The sequence below is a fragment of the Oncorhynchus keta genome, chromosome 28 (assembly GCF_023373465.1).
Source record: "Oncorhynchus keta strain PuntledgeMale-10-30-2019 chromosome 28, Oket_V2, whole genome shotgun sequence".
Classification (NCBI taxonomy): domain Eukaryota; kingdom Metazoa; phylum Chordata; class Actinopteri; order Salmoniformes; family Salmonidae; genus Oncorhynchus; species Oncorhynchus keta.
Window position 1 is genome coordinate 12,190,379 of NC_068448.1, and position 19,147 is coordinate 12,209,525.

General features: G+C 43.3%; 1 protein-coding gene across 7 annotated transcripts in view; it reads left to right on the plus strand.

The window, feature by feature from the left end:
* Positions 1–19,147, plus strand: part of LOC118372332 (sodium channel protein type 8 subunit alpha-like) — a 202,394-nt gene that overhangs the window by 10,273 nt on the left and 172,974 nt on the right. For 2 of the 7 annotated variants that reach the window (XM_052484810.1, XM_052484816.1), the window contains exons 4-5: positions 1,013–1,300; positions 6,712–7,023. In XM_052484810.1, coding sequence (XP_052340770.1) covers positions 1,013–1,300; positions 6,712–7,023 — 600 coding nt within the window. Of the gene's footprint in view, positions 1–1,012; positions 1,301–6,711; positions 7,024–8,806; positions 8,943–14,699; positions 14,939–18,799; positions 18,974–19,147 lie in introns of all 7 variants that reach the window. The other 5 variants (XM_052484813.1, XM_052484814.1, XM_052484812.1 and 2 more) reach the window with 5 other exon arrangements.

The following is a 19,147-nucleotide window of genomic DNA, read 5'->3' on the forward strand; positions in this document are numbered from 1 at the left end:
TGTCATATGTTTGTTTCTTTGTCTTTGTTGTTACTGTCTCTGCAGGAGGCCGCACAGGTCAGTGTCTGTTCTGTTCTGTTCTGTTCTGTCTGTCTGTCTGTTCTGTCTGTATTTCTGTCTGTCTGTTCTGTTCTGTTCTGTCTGTCTGTCTGTTCTGTCTGTATTTCTGTCTGTCTGTCTGTTCTGTTCTGTTCTGTTCTGTCTGTATGTCTGTTCTGTCTGTATGTCTGTTCTGTTCTGTCTGTATGTCTGTTCTGTATGTCTGTCTGTTCTGTTCTGTCTGTATGTCTGTTCTGTATGTCTGTCTGTTCTGTTCTGTCTGTATGTCTGTTCTGTATGTCTGTCTGTTCTGTTCTGTCTGTCTGTCTGTCTGTCTGTCTGTCTGTCTGTCTGTCTGTCTGTCATCTCTCTGTGTATACTGTATATGCTTGTCTCTTTACTGTCTGTGCTTACTATACTCCACTCCTATCCTTGACTGTCTGTTTGGTTTAAATCTGTTGTGTCTAATATAAACAGTGGAGCCGTGTTCGTTACCGTGCTCCTATACCTCACTGTGTTTGTGACGGAGGTGAGTAACCTTGCCTGAGACCTGAAGATCTGCATGGGCTTCCTGAGTCAATGCCTAGGCTTTGGCTTAGCGGGCTAATGCACTCTTTTGACTCACAGCAAACTGGGGTTGGAATCCTGTCTGTCACATATGGCAAGTTGAAATCTGTTTAGCCTGATAAAAGCCATGTCTCTGAAGCCAAGCTATGCAAAATGGCTGTTCTGTGTACTTGCTTAGCAAAAATATGCAAACTTGCACAGCAAACTTGCACAACTTACTCCCAAGTAAGTCAAGTGCAGATGCAGCCCCGCAATTTGTATCTCGATACAACTACGCAGGATTGCTATTTTTGCGTAGCTAGCTAAATGCATTGTGTATTTGCGTATGGTATGAATGAGATTTCAGTGGGAATGGACACGCAGGTGTTTGTCTCACTCTCTCTCCCGGTGTGGTGGTTTGCGATAGTCCAACGCCATGGCGACGTCGGCAGGCACCATGTCGGAGGATGTAGGGGATGATGACGGCGGGGGGACCCTGTCCTGTAGCTCGTCAGAGATGTCCAAGCTCAGCTCCAAGAGCGCCAAGGAGCGGCGCAACCGCAAGAAGAAGTGGCGCCAGAAAGAGCAGTCTCAGCGGGAGGAGAAGGGGGACTGCGAGAAGTTTGTCAAGTCCGAGTCGGACGACGGCAGTAAGAAGAGCCGCTTCCGTTTCCCTGACAACCGGCTAGGCCGCAAGTCTTCCATCATGAACCAGGTGAGGGGACCAGTGTCAAAGGTCACTGTTTGTCACTGTCCAATGCATTTCTGGAAGAAGATGGGGCTTTAACCACAGAGTAACAGGGCTTTAACCACAGAGTAACAGGGCTTCAACCACAGAGTAACAGAGCTTCAACCACAGAGTAACAGGGCTTCAACCACAGAGTAACAGGGCTTCAACCACAGAGTAACAGGGCTTCAACCACAGAGTAACAGGGCTTCAACCACAGAGTAACAGGGCTTCAACCACAGAGTAACATGGCTTCAACCACAGAGTAACAGAGCTTCAACCACAGAGTAACAGAGCTTCAACCACAGAGTAACAGGGCTTCAACCACAGAGTAACAGGGCTTCAACCACAGAGTAACATGGCTTCAACCACAGAGTAACATGGCTTCAACCACAGAGTAACAGGGCTTCAACCACAGAGTAACAGGGCTTCAACCACAGAGTAACAGGGCTTCAACCACAGAGTAACAGGGATTCAACCACAGAGTAACAGGGCTTCAACCACAGAGTACCAGGGCTTCAACCACAGAGTAACAGGGATTCAACCACAGAGTAACAGGGATTCAACCACAGAGTAAAAGGGCTTCAACCACAGAGTACCAGGGCTTCAACCACAGAGTACCAGGGCTTCAACCACAGAGTAACAGGGCTTCAACCACAGAGTAACAGGGATTCAACCACAGAGTAACAGGGCTTCAACCACAGAGTAACAGGGATTCAACCACAGAGTAACAGGGATTCAACCACAGAGTAACAGGGCTTCAACCACAGAGTAAAAGGGCTTCAACCACAGAGTACCAGGATTCAACCACAGAGTAACAGGGCTTCAACCACAGAGTAACAGGGATTCAACCACAGAGTAACAGGGCTTCAACCACAGAGTAACAGGGCTTCAACCATAGAGTAAAAGGGCTTCAACCACAGACTAACAGGGATTCAACCATAGAGTAACAGGGATTCAACCATAGAGTAAAAGGGCTTCAACCACAGACTAACAGGGATTCAACCACAGAGTAAAAGGGCTTCAACCACAGACTAACAGGGATTCAACCACAGAGTAACAGGGCTTCAAACACAGAGTAACAGGGATTCAACCACAGAGTAACAGGGCTTCAACCACAGAGTAACAGGGCTTCAACCATAGAGTAAAAGGGCTTCAACCACAGACTAACAGGGATTCAACCATAGAGTAACAGGGATTCAACCATAGAGTAAAAGGGCTTCAACCACAGACTAACAGGGATTCAACCACAGACTAACAGGGATTCAACCACAGAGTAACAGGGCTTCAACCATAGAGTAAAAGGGCTTCAACCACAGACTAACAGGGATTCAACCATAGAGTAACAGGGATTCAACCATAGAGTAAAAGGGCTTCAACCACAGACTAACAGGGATTCAACCACAGACTAACAGGGATTCAACCATAGAGTAACAGGGCTTCAACCATAGAGTAAAAGGGCTTCAACCACAGACTAACAGGGATTCAACCACAGAGTAACAGGGCTTCAACCACAGAGTAACAGGGCTTCAACCAAGGCTTGAATTATTAACTGTGAATACATTCATGTTTCATTATGGAAGACTGTTATTTTGTTCTGGGGTCTTTCATATTGTACTGCTACTTAGGGGCAGGACGATATCAGTATCGCAATACCCATAAGCATCATGGGAAGAAAAGAAAACACAAAGCGGGTTTAACTTCTTTAGTTAATCAGCACTAATTTTGGAAACAAACATCATTATGTTGTCCTCTAGAGTCACATGTATTTATTTTCCAAGCTATAATACAATATTTTACATGCAGCAGGTTTTTAAAGGACCAAAGAGTTTTATTCTACTTCATCTTTTTATTTTTTCGCCATGGAAAAAATATTGCGATACTGGTACACTCTAAAAAGGTTCCTGGGGTGTCCTTTAGGGGGTTCTTCAAATCGAAACTGTGGGGAACCCCTATAAGTCCTTCAATGAACCCCTTTTAAAGGATACTCAAATAATCTTTTGAAGATCTACCCATCCCCCCGTCCCCTATTATTAATAATAATAACAATAACACAATGTTTTAGTTCTCAGTGTTATGATTTTAGTAGCAAAGCAGAATAATAAAATCTAAATGAGGTAAACTCCCAGCAGAGCCCCAAGTCCGATGGATATATCCTCTGGCGTGTTGATGTTAATGTGTTCATGTTCTCCGTATCCACAGCCACAATGAATTTGCAGTGCATTGTGATCGAACAGGTTTCTTGTTATATTCATCAGAGGTGTAGGGAGGGTGAAGTCTGTGAATTCAAATTGTTTTAATTATATACATCGGTGCAGAGGAAGGCTCCGGCCTTGGAGCTGCCCTGGATGCTGTGCTTGGACTGGGCACCGGCGCAGAAGAAGGCTCCGGCCATGGAGCTGGAGGTTCCGGACCATTGGCCGTCGCTGGAGGTTCCAGACCTTGGACCATCGCAGGAGGTTTCGGACTGTGGACCGTCGCAGGAGGTTCCAGACTGTGGACCGTCGCAGGAGGTTCTGGACTGTGGACCGCCGCCGGAAGCTCTGGACTGGGAAGGCGCACTGGAGGCCTAGTGCGTGGAGCAGGCACAGGACGCACCGGACTGGGAAGGCACACTGGAGGCCTAGTGCGTGGAGCAGGCACAGGACGTACCGGACTGGGAAGGCACACTGGAGGCCTAGTGCGTGGAGCAGGCACAGGACGCACCGGACTGGGAAGGCACACTGGAGGCCTAGTGCGTGGAGCAGGCACAGGACGTACCGGACTGGGAAGGCACACTGGAGGCCTAGTGCGTGGAGCAGGCACAGGACGCACCGGACTGGGAAGGCACACTGGAGGCCTAGTGCGTGGAGCAGGCACAGGACGTACCGGACTGGGAAGGCACACTGGAGGCCTAGTGCGTGGTGCAGGCACAGGACGTACCGGACTGGGAAGGCACACTGGAGGCCTGGTGCGTGGAGCAGGCACAGGACGTACCGGACTGGGAAGGCACACTGGAGGCCTAGTGTGCGTGGAGCAGGCACAGGACGTACCGGACTGGGAAGGCACACTGGAGGCCTAGTGCGTGGTGCAGGCACAGGACGTACCGGACTGGGAAGGCACACTGGAGGCCTGGTGCGTGGAGCAGGCACAGGACGTACCGGACTGGGAAGGCACACTGGAGGCCTGGTGCGTGGATCAGGCACAGGACGTACCGGACTGGGAAGGCACACTGGAGGCCTAGTGCGTGGAGCAGGCACAGGACGTACCGGACTGGGAAGGCACACTGGAGGCCTAGTGCGTGGAGCAGGCACAGGACGTACCGGACTGGGAAGGCGCACTGGAGGCCTAGTGCGTGGAGCAGGCACAGGACGTACCGGACTGGGAAGGCACACTGGAGGCCTAGTGCGTGGAGCAGGCACAGGACGCACAGGACGCACCGGACTGGGAAGGCACACTGGAGGCCTGGTGCGTGGAGCCGGCACAGTTTTTACCAGACTGCTAGCACGCTCCTCAGGATGAGTCCGGAGAGCTGACTCAGGTGGCATCAAACTGATAACACCAACACAACAACTCTCTCATTTCTCTCTCCTCCAATTTCACAATCAGCTCACTGACGGTCTCTGACTCCCTCCGTTCACTCTCCTCCAATTTCTCCCTCTTTTCCCAGACTGGCTCTGGTTCACTCCTCGGCTCCGCCGACCACCCCTTATGCCCCCCCCCCCCCTTAAAAATGGGCTGTTTTTGGGGCTTTCTTTGTGGCCGTGAACCCCGGCTTCGTCCTCCCTTCTCTCCTTGCGTCTGCCTCCATGGAAGGCTATCCTGTCCTGCCATGATTTCCTCCCAAGTCCAGGATCCCTTCCCATCCAAGATCTCGTCCCAAGTCCAGGATACCTTCCCCTCCTGGGCACGCTGCTTGGTCCTGTTGTGGGGGGATCTTCTGTCACGATCGTCGTAAGAACATTGATGGAATACAACACACTCATCTCTTTTTGGAATTCCACACTTCCTTTATATTTTTAAGCTTTTATTGTAAGGCTTTGATTCTAAAAAAACACGCTAAATGCCAATTTTTCACATTTTTTTTGCAAATGCGATATCTGACATTTGTTTTGTACCAAAACGTGCTATATCCATGTATTTATAGAGTTGGACCAATGAGGTTTCTGCATTATGTTGCAATTACATGACACTACAACATTCTACGGCAGCCATTTTAGAACCTCATTAACATTACACAGGGAATATTTAAATGAAATGTTATGGAACTGAATGTCTAGAATTAGAACAGTATTAAACATTCTAAAAGTTGGCCCAACTCTCTAAATAAATAGCTCTGGCTATATCCACTGTCCAGATGAATGAAATGTTCCATATGGTTTTTGCCGCTAGCGGTAAAGTGAGTCATTTAGGGAATAATTTCTATTATATTTGTCTGTTCAGTCATAAGTTAGGTTTAATAAGAACCTTATCTTATTCATTTAGGCTAACCCCTGACTTAGTCAGCCAGATGCAGAGATAGACAGCTGTCACTCTCAGCTGTTTGCAGGCTGGCTACCTAGCACTATGTTATCTTTGACCTCTTGAGTGTAGTGAACCTTTTGATTATTATGGATCCCTTCAACACTTTGGAGCCGGTGATATCTGTTCCTGTTGGCGAAAGAGGAAACCCTTTAAACAAGCTCATGAAAAGGAGAGAGCAAAGATGCAGCGCCGGGAACTGTCTGTAAACCTACGGAGGGCTATGTCAGTGAATCACTCCAACAATAAGAATCAATCCATCCATGACTTTCTAATTATTCCTTAAATCCTTCCTTAAAGTGTATATAATCAAACTCAAAAAACTGTCCTTGATTTATCCTACAGAAAAAAACCTGTAAAACCCCCATAAACTTGTTTACAAAAGTTGTCAAAAAACGAAACACATTGTATATACCTTGTTCATCCTCTGGATACAATATGTGATAAGCTATGTGATAGGCTATGTGGTTGGCTATGTGATTGGCTATGTGATTGGCTATGTGATTGGCTATGTCATTGGCTATGTGATTGGCTATGTGATAGGCTATGTGATTGGCTATGGTATGGTAATCATTGGTGTCTTTTCACTAGCCCATGTCATGGTAAGATTTACAAATTATAGCTCCGGCTCTTTCACAAGATATGTGTTTTCATTTGTGTAAATTTCCAAACTTTTCTGAAAATGGCTAGATCGCGTTTTGAAATGTAACTTAATTTAGACATTGCAGAAATAGATGTGGAGAGAAAGGCAGGAGGAGATAAAGTAGCATAGATGGTTGTGGGGATTGAACTCTTGACCTTCAGCACTATGATGTGATTTGTGTTACAACTATATCAATTTCAATCACTCACTCGTCTCCTTTCCTTATTTCCTCTCCTTATTTCCCTGTCCCCTGCAGTCCCTTCTCAGTATCCCCGGCTCACCGTTTCTGTCGAGGCACAACAGCAAGAGCAGCATCTTCAGCTTCAAGGGCGTGGGCTCGGAGAACGAGTTCGCCGACGACGAGCACAGCATGGTGGAGGAGTGCGAGGAAAGGCGGGGCCCCCGGTTCAGCCCGTACCGGCGGTGCAGCTACACGAGCTACCACCACGGTGGTGGGAAGAGGAACTCCTCGGTGGACTGCAACGGCGTGGTGTCTCTGATCAGTCCTGGGACCGGCGGACGCCTTTTGCCTGAGGTGAAAATAGATAAGGCATCTGGTGACGACAGTGTAAGGAAGTCAATGAGTAACTCAGACCCGTTTAGGCATGGCCCCCACTTTCTCTATCTTACTCTCTCTCTCTCTATCTTACTCTTTCTCTCTCTATCTCTCTCTCTCTCTCTCTCTCTCTCTCTTACTCTCTCTCTCTATCTTATTCTCTCTCTCTTACTCTCTCTCTCTATCTTATTCTCTCTCTCTCTCTCTCTCTCTCTCTCTCTCTCTCTCTCTCTCTCTCTCTCTCTCTCTCTCTCTCTATCTCACTCTCTCTCTCTCTCTCTCTCTCTCTCTCTCTCTCTCTCTTACTCTCTCTCTCTATCTTATTCTCTCTCTCTTTCTCTCTCTTCTTTGCAAGTCCGTCTGCGCTATCTGCGCTCTCCCTCCTCCCCTGCTACCTAGTATGTAGTGTATGCTATGCTGCCTCCCACCACTAGCTAAAGAAGCAAAATAGAGATACTTTAGTTCATCAGAACAAAAGGTTCTTATTGTTACTTTATAACTGGGTTTTTCAGTGACTACCAGCATACTGTTGTTTTATATCTCAACGTTTTAATATCCTCACGCGAAACAGTGTGATGTTACATTGACATTAAAGGGATAGTTCGAGATTTTGGCAATTAAGCCCTTGCTCCTGTAGACTTCCAGCCATTGCGCTAACATTAGTATTGGCTCTAGAAACTACCTTCAACTTCCTTCAAACTGCACACAGGGACATACAAATGGTATCCATGAGTTTATCTGACTCTGGGTAAATAGAAAAGGGCTTAATTGCCAAAATCTTGAACTAGTCCTTTAACATTGTACAAATTTAGCAAACTCTCTTATCTTAGGGCGACATTCAACTAAAATACAGTTGGTAAAAACAACCACATATTACAGTCATTGTAAGTAAAAACCCTATTCAAAATAGCCAAAAATAGTCATTTTCTTTTCAAACAATCTGCTGTAAACAAACCAAGCTAAACAGAAATGTCAAACCAATGTTTCTCTTTTGCTAGTAAGCAGCATGGTAGTTTGACCTGGCCCTTCTACTGGTCTTGTACAGTGTTATTAACTTAGCCAGCATGATAACAACTAATCTAGTGACCATGGTATCTAATCTATCCTCTCCTTCTCTTTGACTTGGTGCATGCTCAATGCATGCCGAATGGATCCCAATAATGTTGCCCCTAATGTTCTCTACGGTAACCAGACTACTCTTCCTCTACGTCCTCTTCAAATGCTACATCATTTGTTACAGGACTTGAAGGTGATATTCTATGGTCAAAAAGTACTACGTCTGGAGATGTTAAGGATAGGAGAACGGTTAGAGGGGTGAAATATAGTGGCAGGATTGGCACATTTAGGCAGGGGGACATTTAGGTTGGTTCAGGAGTAGTGGTTGGTTCAGAGAGAAGGTAAGTCAGACTGAATAATGTACATACATACACACACATACAAAATACTTCCCTGCTCAATTTCTGAATATTCAAATATTCAAGTTTTATGTAATCACAATAAGGTCAAATTTCCCTATACCGCTGTTCTCACTCTGGCTGTGAAAGACCTGCATGTTTCTAGACACAGTATACTCTCCCTACCATCAGTATCCATCGACAACAAGATAAATACATTACTACCCTGTGTGCCAGCCAAAAATGTACCAACTTACAATTTATCCCATCATTCCTTCCAATCCAAACCAATCCAATTTTGTTACAAGTGCACTTCCCTCCCTGGCCAGCGATGGCGCTGTGTGGTGGTGTTCATGGTTTGACTACCATTAGTGCTTGATTCTTCTTCTTCCTCCTGGCAGCCCACTACTGAGGTTGAGGTGAAGAAGAAGCTGTCTGGTTCCCTGATGGTGTCTATGGACCAGCTCAATACCTCCTTCGGAAGGAAAGAGCGGACCAACAGTGTCATGAGCGTCATCACCAACACACTAGCGGAGGGTACTGCCTCTATACTTTATACTTTACTCCCTACACTAACTATACATCTCCTTACACTTACTATACATCTCCCTACACTAACTATACATCTCCCTACACTAACTATACATCTCCCTACACTAACTATACATCTCCCTACACTAACTCTAGATCTCCCTACACTAACTATACATCTCCCTACACTAACTATACATCTCCCTACACTAACTCTAGATCTCCCTACACTAACTCTACATCTCCCTACACTAACTCTACATCTCCCTACACTAACTCTACATCTCCCTACACTAACTCTACATCTCCCTACACTAACTCTACATCTCCCTACACTAAATATACATCTCCCTACACTAAATATACATCTCCCTACACTAAATATACATCTCCCTACACTAACTCTACATCTCCCTACACTAACTATACATCTCCCTACACTAAATATACATCTCCCTACACTAAATATACATCTCCCTACACTAACTCTACATCTCCCTACACTAACTATACATCTCCCTACACTAACTATACATCTCCCTACACTAACTATACATCTCCCTACACTAAATATACATCTCCTACACTAACTATACATCTCCCTACACTAAATATACATCTCCCTACACTAACTCTACATCTCCTACACTAACTATACATCTCCCTACACTAACTATACATCTCCTACACTAACTATACATCTCCCTACACTAAATATACATCTCCCTACACTAAATATACATCTCCTACACTAACTATACATCTCCCTACACTAAATATACATCTCCCTACACTAACTATACATCTCCCTACACTAACTATACATCTCCCTACAATAACTATACATCTCCTACACTAACTATACATCTCCCTACACTAAATATACATCTCCCTACATTAACTTTACATCTCCCTACACTAACTATACATCTCCCTACACTAACTATACATCTCCTACACTAACTATACATCTCCCTACACTAAATATACATCTCCCTACACTAAATATACATCTCCCTACACTAACTATACATCTCCCTACACTAACTATACATCTCCTACACTAACTATACATCTCCCTACACTAAATATACATCTCCCTACACTAACTATACATCTCCCTACACTAACTATACATCTCCCTACACTAACTATACATCTCCCTACACTAACTCTACATCTCCCTACACTAACTCTACATCTCCCTACACTAACTATACATCTCCCTACACTAACTATACATCTCCCTACACTAACTATACATCTCCCTACACTAACTATACATCTCCTACACTAACTATACATCTCCCTACACTAAATATACATCTCCCTACACTAAATATACATCTCCCTACACTAACTATACATCTCCCTACACTAACTATACATCTCCCTACACTAACTATACATCTCCCTACACTAACTATACATCTCCCTACACTAACTATACATCTCCCTACACTAACTATACATCTCCCTACACTAACTATACATCTCCCTACACTAACTATACATCTCCTACACTAACTATACATCTCCCTACACTAAATATACATCTCCCTACACTAACTATACATCTCCTACACTAACTATACATCTCCCTACACTAACTATACATCTCCCTACACTAACTATACATCTCCTACACTAACTATACATCTCCCTACACTAAATATACATCTCCCTACACTAAATATACATCTCCCTACACTAACTATACATCTCCCTACACTAACTCTACATCTCCCTACACTAACTCTACATCTCCCTACACTAACTCTACATCTCCCTACACTAACTATACATCTCCCTACACTAACTATACATCTCCCTACACTAACTATACATCTCCCTACACTAACTATACATCTCCTACACTAACTATACATCTCCCTACACTAAATATACATCTCCCTACACTAAATATACATCTCCCTACACTAACTATACATCTCCCTACACTAACTATACATCTCCCTACACTAACTATACATCTCCCTACACTAACTATACATCTCCCTACACTAACTATACATCTCCCTACACTAAATATACATCTCCCTACACTAACTATACATCTCCCTACACTAACTATACATCTCCCTACACTAACTATACATCTCCCTACACTAACTATACATCTCCCTACACTAACTATACATCTCCCTACACTAACTATACATCTCCCTACACTAACTATACATCTCCCTACACTAACTATACATCTCCCTACACTAACTATACATCTCCCTACACTAAATATACATCTCCCTACACTAACTATACATCTCCCTACACTAAATATACATCTCCCTACACTAACTATACATCTCCCTACACTAAATATACATCTCCTACACTAAATATACATCTCCCTACACTAACTATACATCTCCCTACACTAAATATACATCTCCCTACACTAACTATACATCTCCCTACACTAACTATACATCTCCCTACACTAACTCTACATCTCCCTACACTAACTATACATCTCCCTACACTAACTCTACATCTCCCTACACTAACTATACATCTCCCTACACTAAATATACATCTCCTACACTAACTATACATCTCCCTACACTAACTATACATCTCTCTACACTAACTATACATCTCCCTACACTAAATATACATCTCCCTACACTAACTATACATCTCCCTACACTAACTATACATCTCCCTACACTAACTCTACATCTCCCTACACTAACTATACATCTCCCTACACTAACTATACATCTCCCTACACTAACTATACATCTCCCTACACTAAATATACATCTCCCTACACTAACTCTACATCTCCCTACACTAACTATACATCTCCCTACACTAACTATACATCTCCCTACACTAACTATACATCTCCCTACACTAACTATACATCTCCCTACACTAACTATACATCTCCCTACACTAACTATACATCTCCTACACTAAATATACATCTCCCTACACTAACTATACATCTCCCTAAACTAACTATACATCTCCCTACACTAACTCTACATCTCCCTACACTAACTATACATCTCCCTACACTAACTATACATCTCCCTACACTAACTATACATCTCTCTACACTAACTATACATCTCCCTACACTAACTATACATCTCCCTACACTAACTATACATCTCCCTACACTAACTATACATCTCCCTACACTAACTATACATCTCCTACACTAACTATACATCTCCTTACACTAACTATACATCTCCCTACACTAACTATACATCTCCCTACACTAACTATACATCTCCCTACACTTTCTAGCTATTTCCACGCTCTATTGTTTTCACCTGACAGTGTAAACCAAAACGTTCCAAACCTGAGGCATATTTTTCTTAGTCTAAACCGTCTCTTACCTTAGATGTCCTCGTTTTGGAAGAACAGTTATTACTAGATCAGATCAGATTTTATTGATAGACTTTCTTAGTACCCAAATGGGACTCACCTGAGGTGCCCTCCTCGCTCATTGGACGAACAGTTCTAAACCTCCTATATCTATAGCTACACTGAATGTACAAAACATTAGGAACACCGTACTAATATTGAATTGCACCCCTTTTGCCCTCAGAACAGCTTCAGTTCGTTGAGGCATGGACTCTACAAGGTGTCAAGTAGAGGTCGACCGATTATGGTTTTTCAACGCTGATACCGATTATTGGAGGACAAAAAAAGCCAATACCGATTAATCGGACAATTTTTAAAAATGTATTTGTAATAATGACAATTACAACAATACTGAATGAACACTTATTTTAACTTAATATAATACATCAATAAAATCAATTTAGCCTCAAATAAATAATGAAACGTTTCCAATTTGGTTTAAATAATGCAAAAACAAAGTGTTGGAGAAGAAAGTAAAAGTGCAATATGTGCCATGTAAGAAAGCTAACGTTTAAGTTCCTTGCTCAGAACATGAGAACATATGAAAGCTGGTGGTTCTTTTTAGCATGAGTTTTCAATATTCCCAGGTAAGAAGTTTTAGGTTGTAGTTATTGTAGGAATTATAGGACTATTTCTCTCTATTTCTCTATTTCTCTCTATACCATTTGTATTTCATAAACCTGACTATTGGATGTTCTTATAGGGACTTTAGTATTGCCAGTGTAACAGTATAGCTTCCATCCCTCTCCTAGCTCCTACCTGGTCTCGAACCAGGAACACAACGACAACAGCCACCCTCGAAGCAGTGTTACCCATGCAGAGCAAGGGGAACAACTACTCCAAGTCTCAGAGCGAGTGACGTTTGAAACGCTATTAGCGTGCACCCCGCTAACTAGCTAGCCATTTCACATCACATCGTTACACCAGCCTAATCTCGGGAGTTGACAGGCTTGAGGTCATAAACAGCAGAGCTGCTGGCAAAACACATGAAAGTGCTGTTTGAATGAATGCTTATGAGTCAGACTGCTCTATCAAATCATAGACTTAATTATAACATAATAACACACAGAAATGCGAGCCTTAGGTCATTAATATGGTCGATTCCGGAAACTATTATCTTGAAAACAAGACGTTTATTATTTCAGTGAAATACGGAACCGTTCCGTATTGTATCAAACAGGTGGCATCCATCAGTCTAAATATTCCTGTTACATTGCACAACCTTCAATGTTATGTCATAATTACTTAGAATTCTGGCAAATTAGTTCGCAATGAGCCAGGCGGCTCAAACTGTGCATTGAACGCAAGAGAAGTTACACAATTTCACCTGGTTAATATTGCCTGCTAACCTGGATTTATTTTAGCTAAAAATGCAGGTTTAAAAATATCTACTTCTGTGTATTGATTTTCAGAAAGGCATTGGTGTTTATGGTTAGGTACACGTTGGAGCAACGACAGTCCTTTTTCACGAATGCGCACTGCATTATATGCAACCAGGGAACGCTAGATCCACTAGTAATATCATCAACCATGTGTAGTTATAACTAGTGATTATGATTGATTAAGTTTAATACTAGCTAACAACTTACCTTGGCTTCTTACTGCATTCGCGTAACAGGCAGGCTCCTTGTAGAGTGCAATGAGAGGCAGGTGGTTAGTGCATTGGACTAGTTAACCATAAGGTTGCAAGATTGAATCCCTGAGCTGACAAGGTAAAAATCTGTCGTTCTGCCCCTGAACAAGGCAGTTAACCCACCGTTCCCAGGCCGTCATTGAAATTAAAAATGTGTTCTTAACTGACTTGCCTAGTAAAATAAAGGTTAAATAAAGGTGTAAAAAAAAGAAGGCAAAATCGGTGTCCAAAATGACCGATTGTTATGAAAACTTGAAATCGGCCCTAATTTTATCTTGCCCATTCACCCTCAGAATGGCACACATACACAATCCATCTCTCAATTGTCACAATGCTTAAAAATCCTTCTTTAACAGGTGACATCAATAAGGAATCATAGCTTTCACCTGGAATTGCCTGGTCAGTTTGGAAAGAGCAGGTGTTCCTAATGTTTTGTATACTCGGTGTATATATTGTCATTCTTGTACTGACAAATACTTCATTACAGACATATGTCACATATACAGAACATATTATTTCGTAACATTTATCAATAGCAGACCTTAATTCAAATACTATTTGCTTTATTTCAAATTCTTTAAGCATTTCCTTTAGCCTGCCTGGAGTGGCACTTTGGTCAGGCCAAGTTGGCGGGGACAGGGTTTGCACTGTTGGGGACTTTTCTATTGTTTCGATTTTTGATATATTCCTTTCTTTGCGGGTCTCTTAAAAACTTTTCTCAGAACTGGAGGAGTCTCAGCGTAGTTGTCCGCCGTGGTGGTATAAGTTCTCCAACATGGTCCTCATCTGGGAGTGTTGTCCCATCTGGTTGAAGATCAAGGAGATTGTCAACCTGATCGTCATGGACCCCTTCGTGGACCTGGCCATCACTGTCTGCATCGTCCTCAACACCCTGTTCATGGCCATGGAGCACTATCCCATGACCCCGCACTTTGAGGAGGTGCTGTTCGTGGGAAACTTGGTGAGATTTTCACTATTTCTTTTTTGTGTGGTATTACTGCAATTGATTTATTTTACAGCCGTTTTAAGCTGGTACTTAAAGGGCACTTTACCACGTTTTAACCTTAAGAAGTGGTGTAGTGCCCCTTTAAAGGGTACTTTGAGCTGGTACTAACCTGGTATTTGTATAGTATTAAAACCCTTTCCTGCAGTCAAATTATAAGGGGCCTCATGGGCAGAATTTTATTAATAATCATAATTAATCTTTTTTTTTTTTTTTAAGGCCGAAAATCTGGTGTTTCTATGTCAAACCATTTTGTTATATTTCAGTCTTCTGTGATGTATCTAAAGTGTAATATTGGGATGCAAACTGAAACATTTTATACATTTCAACTCTATATCTGACATGATACAAGTGTGTTCTTTTTTTAAAAGCTATAACCATGTGTGTGAGGTGTATACTTTTGTTTCAAAGTAGATTTGTTTAAGACCACCAAGACACACACTGTGTGACCCTGATTTAGCCCACTGCAGTAAAAGGTTAACTAAGAAAGTATATGGAAGCGTTAGACATGTTCTATTATTGACCTCAAATAATTCAACACAATGAATAGGACAGTAAGTAGAGGCCAGGGAACAGGAAAGACTGTAGTAGAGTATGTGCCAAATTGGTAGTGGGACAGATACACTACACTATCAAAAGTATGTGGACACCTGCTTGTCGAACATCATTCTAAAATCATGGGCATTAATATGGAGTTGTTCCGCTCTTTGCTGCTATAACAGCCTCCACTCTTCTGGGAAGGCTTTCCACTAGATGTGGGAACATTGCTGCTATAACAGCCTCCACTCTTCTGGGAAGGCTTTCCACTAGATGTAGGAACATTGCTGCTATAACAGCCTCCACTCTTCTGGGAAGGCTTTCCACTAGATGTAGGATCATTGCAGCGGGGACTTGATTCCATTCAGCCACAAGAGCATTAGAGAGGTCGGGCACAGATGTTGGGTGCTCGAACTGGCTCACAGTCGTCGGTCCAATTCATCCCAAAGGTGTTCGATGGAGTTGAGGTCAGGACTCTGTGCAGGCCAGTCAAGTTCTTCCACACCGATCTCGACAAACCATTTCAGTATGCGCCTTGCTTTGTGCACGGGGCAATTGTCATGCTGAAACAGGGAAGGGCAAAGTTGGAAGCACAGAATTGTCTAGATTGTCATTGTATGCTGTAGTGTTAAGATTTCCGTTCAGTGGAACTAAGAAAAACAACCCCAGACCATTATTCCTCCTCCACCAAACTTTACAGTTGGCCCTATGCATTTGGACAGGTAGTGTTCTCCTGGCATCCGCCAAACCCAGATTTGTCCGTAGGACTGCCAGAAGGTGAAGGGTGATTCATCACTCCAGAGAACACGTTTCCACTGCTCCAGAGTCCAATGGCGGAGAGCTTTACACCACTCCAGCCGATGCTTGGCAATGCACATGGTGATCTTAGGCTTGTGTGCGGCTTCTTTGCCATGGAAACCCATTTCCTGTAGCTCCTAACGAACAGTTATTGTGCTGACGTTGCTTCGAGAGGCAGTTTGGACCTCGGTAGTGAGTGATATACCCGAGGATAGGCGATTTAGAGCGAGGCGATCCCGTTCTGTGAGCTTGTGCGGCCTACCACTTCGCGGCTAAGCTGTTGTTGCTCCGAGACGTTTCCACTTCACAATAACAGCACTTACAGTTTACTGGGGCAGCCCGAGCAGGGCAGAAATTTGACGAACTGACTTATTGGATAGGTGACATCCTATGACGGTGCCACGTTGAAAGTCAACGAGCTCTTCAGTATGGGCCATTCTACTGCTTATGTTTGTCTATGGAGATGGCATGGCTGTGTGCTCAATGTTATACACCTGTCAGGGGTGTCCACATCTGTGTATGGCCTAACCGCTAGCTAGAACATCCCAGGACAATCTCTATCTCTCTCTCTCCAGTAGTTGTACCCTCATTCCATATCTTCTCTCCTCCCCCTGTCTGTAGACTTTTCTTCCCTTCTCTCCTCTCCTCCCTCCCTCCTTTGTCATTTTAGTCATTTAGCAGGCACTCTTATCCAGAGTGACTTACAGTAGTGAGAGCATACATTTTCATACTTTTTGTACTGGTCCCATGTGGGAGTCGAACCCACAACCCTGGCGTTGCAAGCTCCATGCTCTACCCCCAATTTCTTACATGGGACTGGTCTGGTCTGTAGAGGGGCGTCTCTCTCTCCCCCTCTTTCTCCCTCTCTCTCCCTTTCCCTAGCAGTGTCCAGACAGCACTCTGTTTCACTCTCCCTGCGGTCTCTGTGTTGGTGGAGGCCTACATTAATATTGTATGCTGCCTGATCGATTAGCTTCTCTAAAATGGGGCCTGAATCACTGCTCTCTTCCTTTGAAAACCCAAACTAGGCTTTTTACCATTAGCATTTATACAGAAACGGTGTCCCGTTCTTGAGTAGCACATTTCATCATATTCTACTAGCATGTTAGCATGGATAGCTTGCTTATTTGCTTAGGTCTACTACCTAATGCTAGCTAAAGCTAATAGCTAATACTGTTAGCATGGATAACACAGCAGTATAAGACAGTCACTCTGTTTGTGGTAAGGGTATGATATTTATAACAGCGGTTTGATCAATAATAGCAGCCGAAAAACGTATCACTTTCATTGAATTGTGAGAAACAGATATACTCTTCACAGCCTGACGAAGATAACATGCAATATATCACTTACTATCTGATTTGATTAGAGCAGTGTATGTATGTGTGAAATAGCAGTTAAAGGGGCAAGAGAGAGCCATAGGAAAACAACACTATATGTCTGCTGCAAAGGGGCAAGAGAGAGCCATAAGAAAACAACACTATATGTCTGTTGCAAAGGGGCAAGAGAGAGCCATAAGAAAACAACACTATATGTCTGCTGCAAAGGGGCAAGAGAGAGCCATAAGAAAACAACACTATATGTCTGCTGCAAAGGGGCAAGAGAGAGTCATAAGAAAACAACACTATATGTCTGTTGCAAAGGGGCAAGAGAGAGCCATAAGAAAACAACACTATATGTCTGCTGCAAAGGGGCAAGATAGAGTCATAAGAAAACAACACTATATGTCTGCTGCAAAGGGGCAAGAGAGAGCCATAAGAAAACAACACTATATGTCTGCTGCAAAGGGGCAAGAGAGAGCCATAAGAAAACAACACTATATGTCTGTTGCAAAGGGGCAAGAGAGAGCCATAAGAAAACAACACTATATGTCTGCTGCAAAGGGGCAAGAGAAAGCCATAAGAAAACAAGTTTTGATCAGTCATGGAAGTGCTGAAAACAAATTGGCTCCCTATTTAAAAAGAAGATGGAGAACAAGCTATGAAGGAACAATACTGGAGTTTTGGTGCAGGTACAGCCAACTAGCACAGATACAGCCCGTGCCTGGCCACGCCTTGATCTATGGACACCTCCATGATTAACTACGACCTTCAATCATTCATTACACTCAGATTAACAATGATCTTCAATCATTCATTAGAATCAGATGAACTATGACCTTCAGCCATTTATTAGAATCAGATTAGCAGAACATAGAGGTGTCACAATATCCTTACTGACTTCAGAGCAGCTGTGACATTGGGAAAGACAAAATGTCACTGTAGTGGGGGCTAGTTCTGCACATTTTCCCAGTCTGAAAAGTACTAGCCTCTGGATAGCTGTCCACCTTAATTTCGATGTAAAATAGTGCTCACTGCACCCTTTTTGAATAATTACAATACGAGTTCGTACAGTACATCTGACCTCTGTTGGTCCCTGTGACAAGGTAAAGGTTCTAGTAGCAGTTACTCTACCTGACCTCTGACCTCTATCCGTCCCTGCCAGGTGTTCACAGGGATCTTTGCTGTGGAGATGTTTGCCAAGTTGGTTGCCATGGATCCCTACTACTACTTCCAGGAGGGGTGGAACTGCTTCGATGGCTTCATTGTGACTCTGTCCTTAGTGGAGCTGGCATTGGCTGACGTGGAGGGGCTGTCCGTGCTCAGATCATTCCGATTGGTAAACTCTTTTTGAGCCCTGTCCTCCTCAAAATATACATGTTTGTTGTGTATTCAAATGATGTTAAATACACAGTGTGCATTGATTCAGTTACTGAATGATTACATGGTTATTGCTCAGCTACAGTACTGTCTCTATTATAGTGATACATTTACTATGTGAAAAAATCACTTA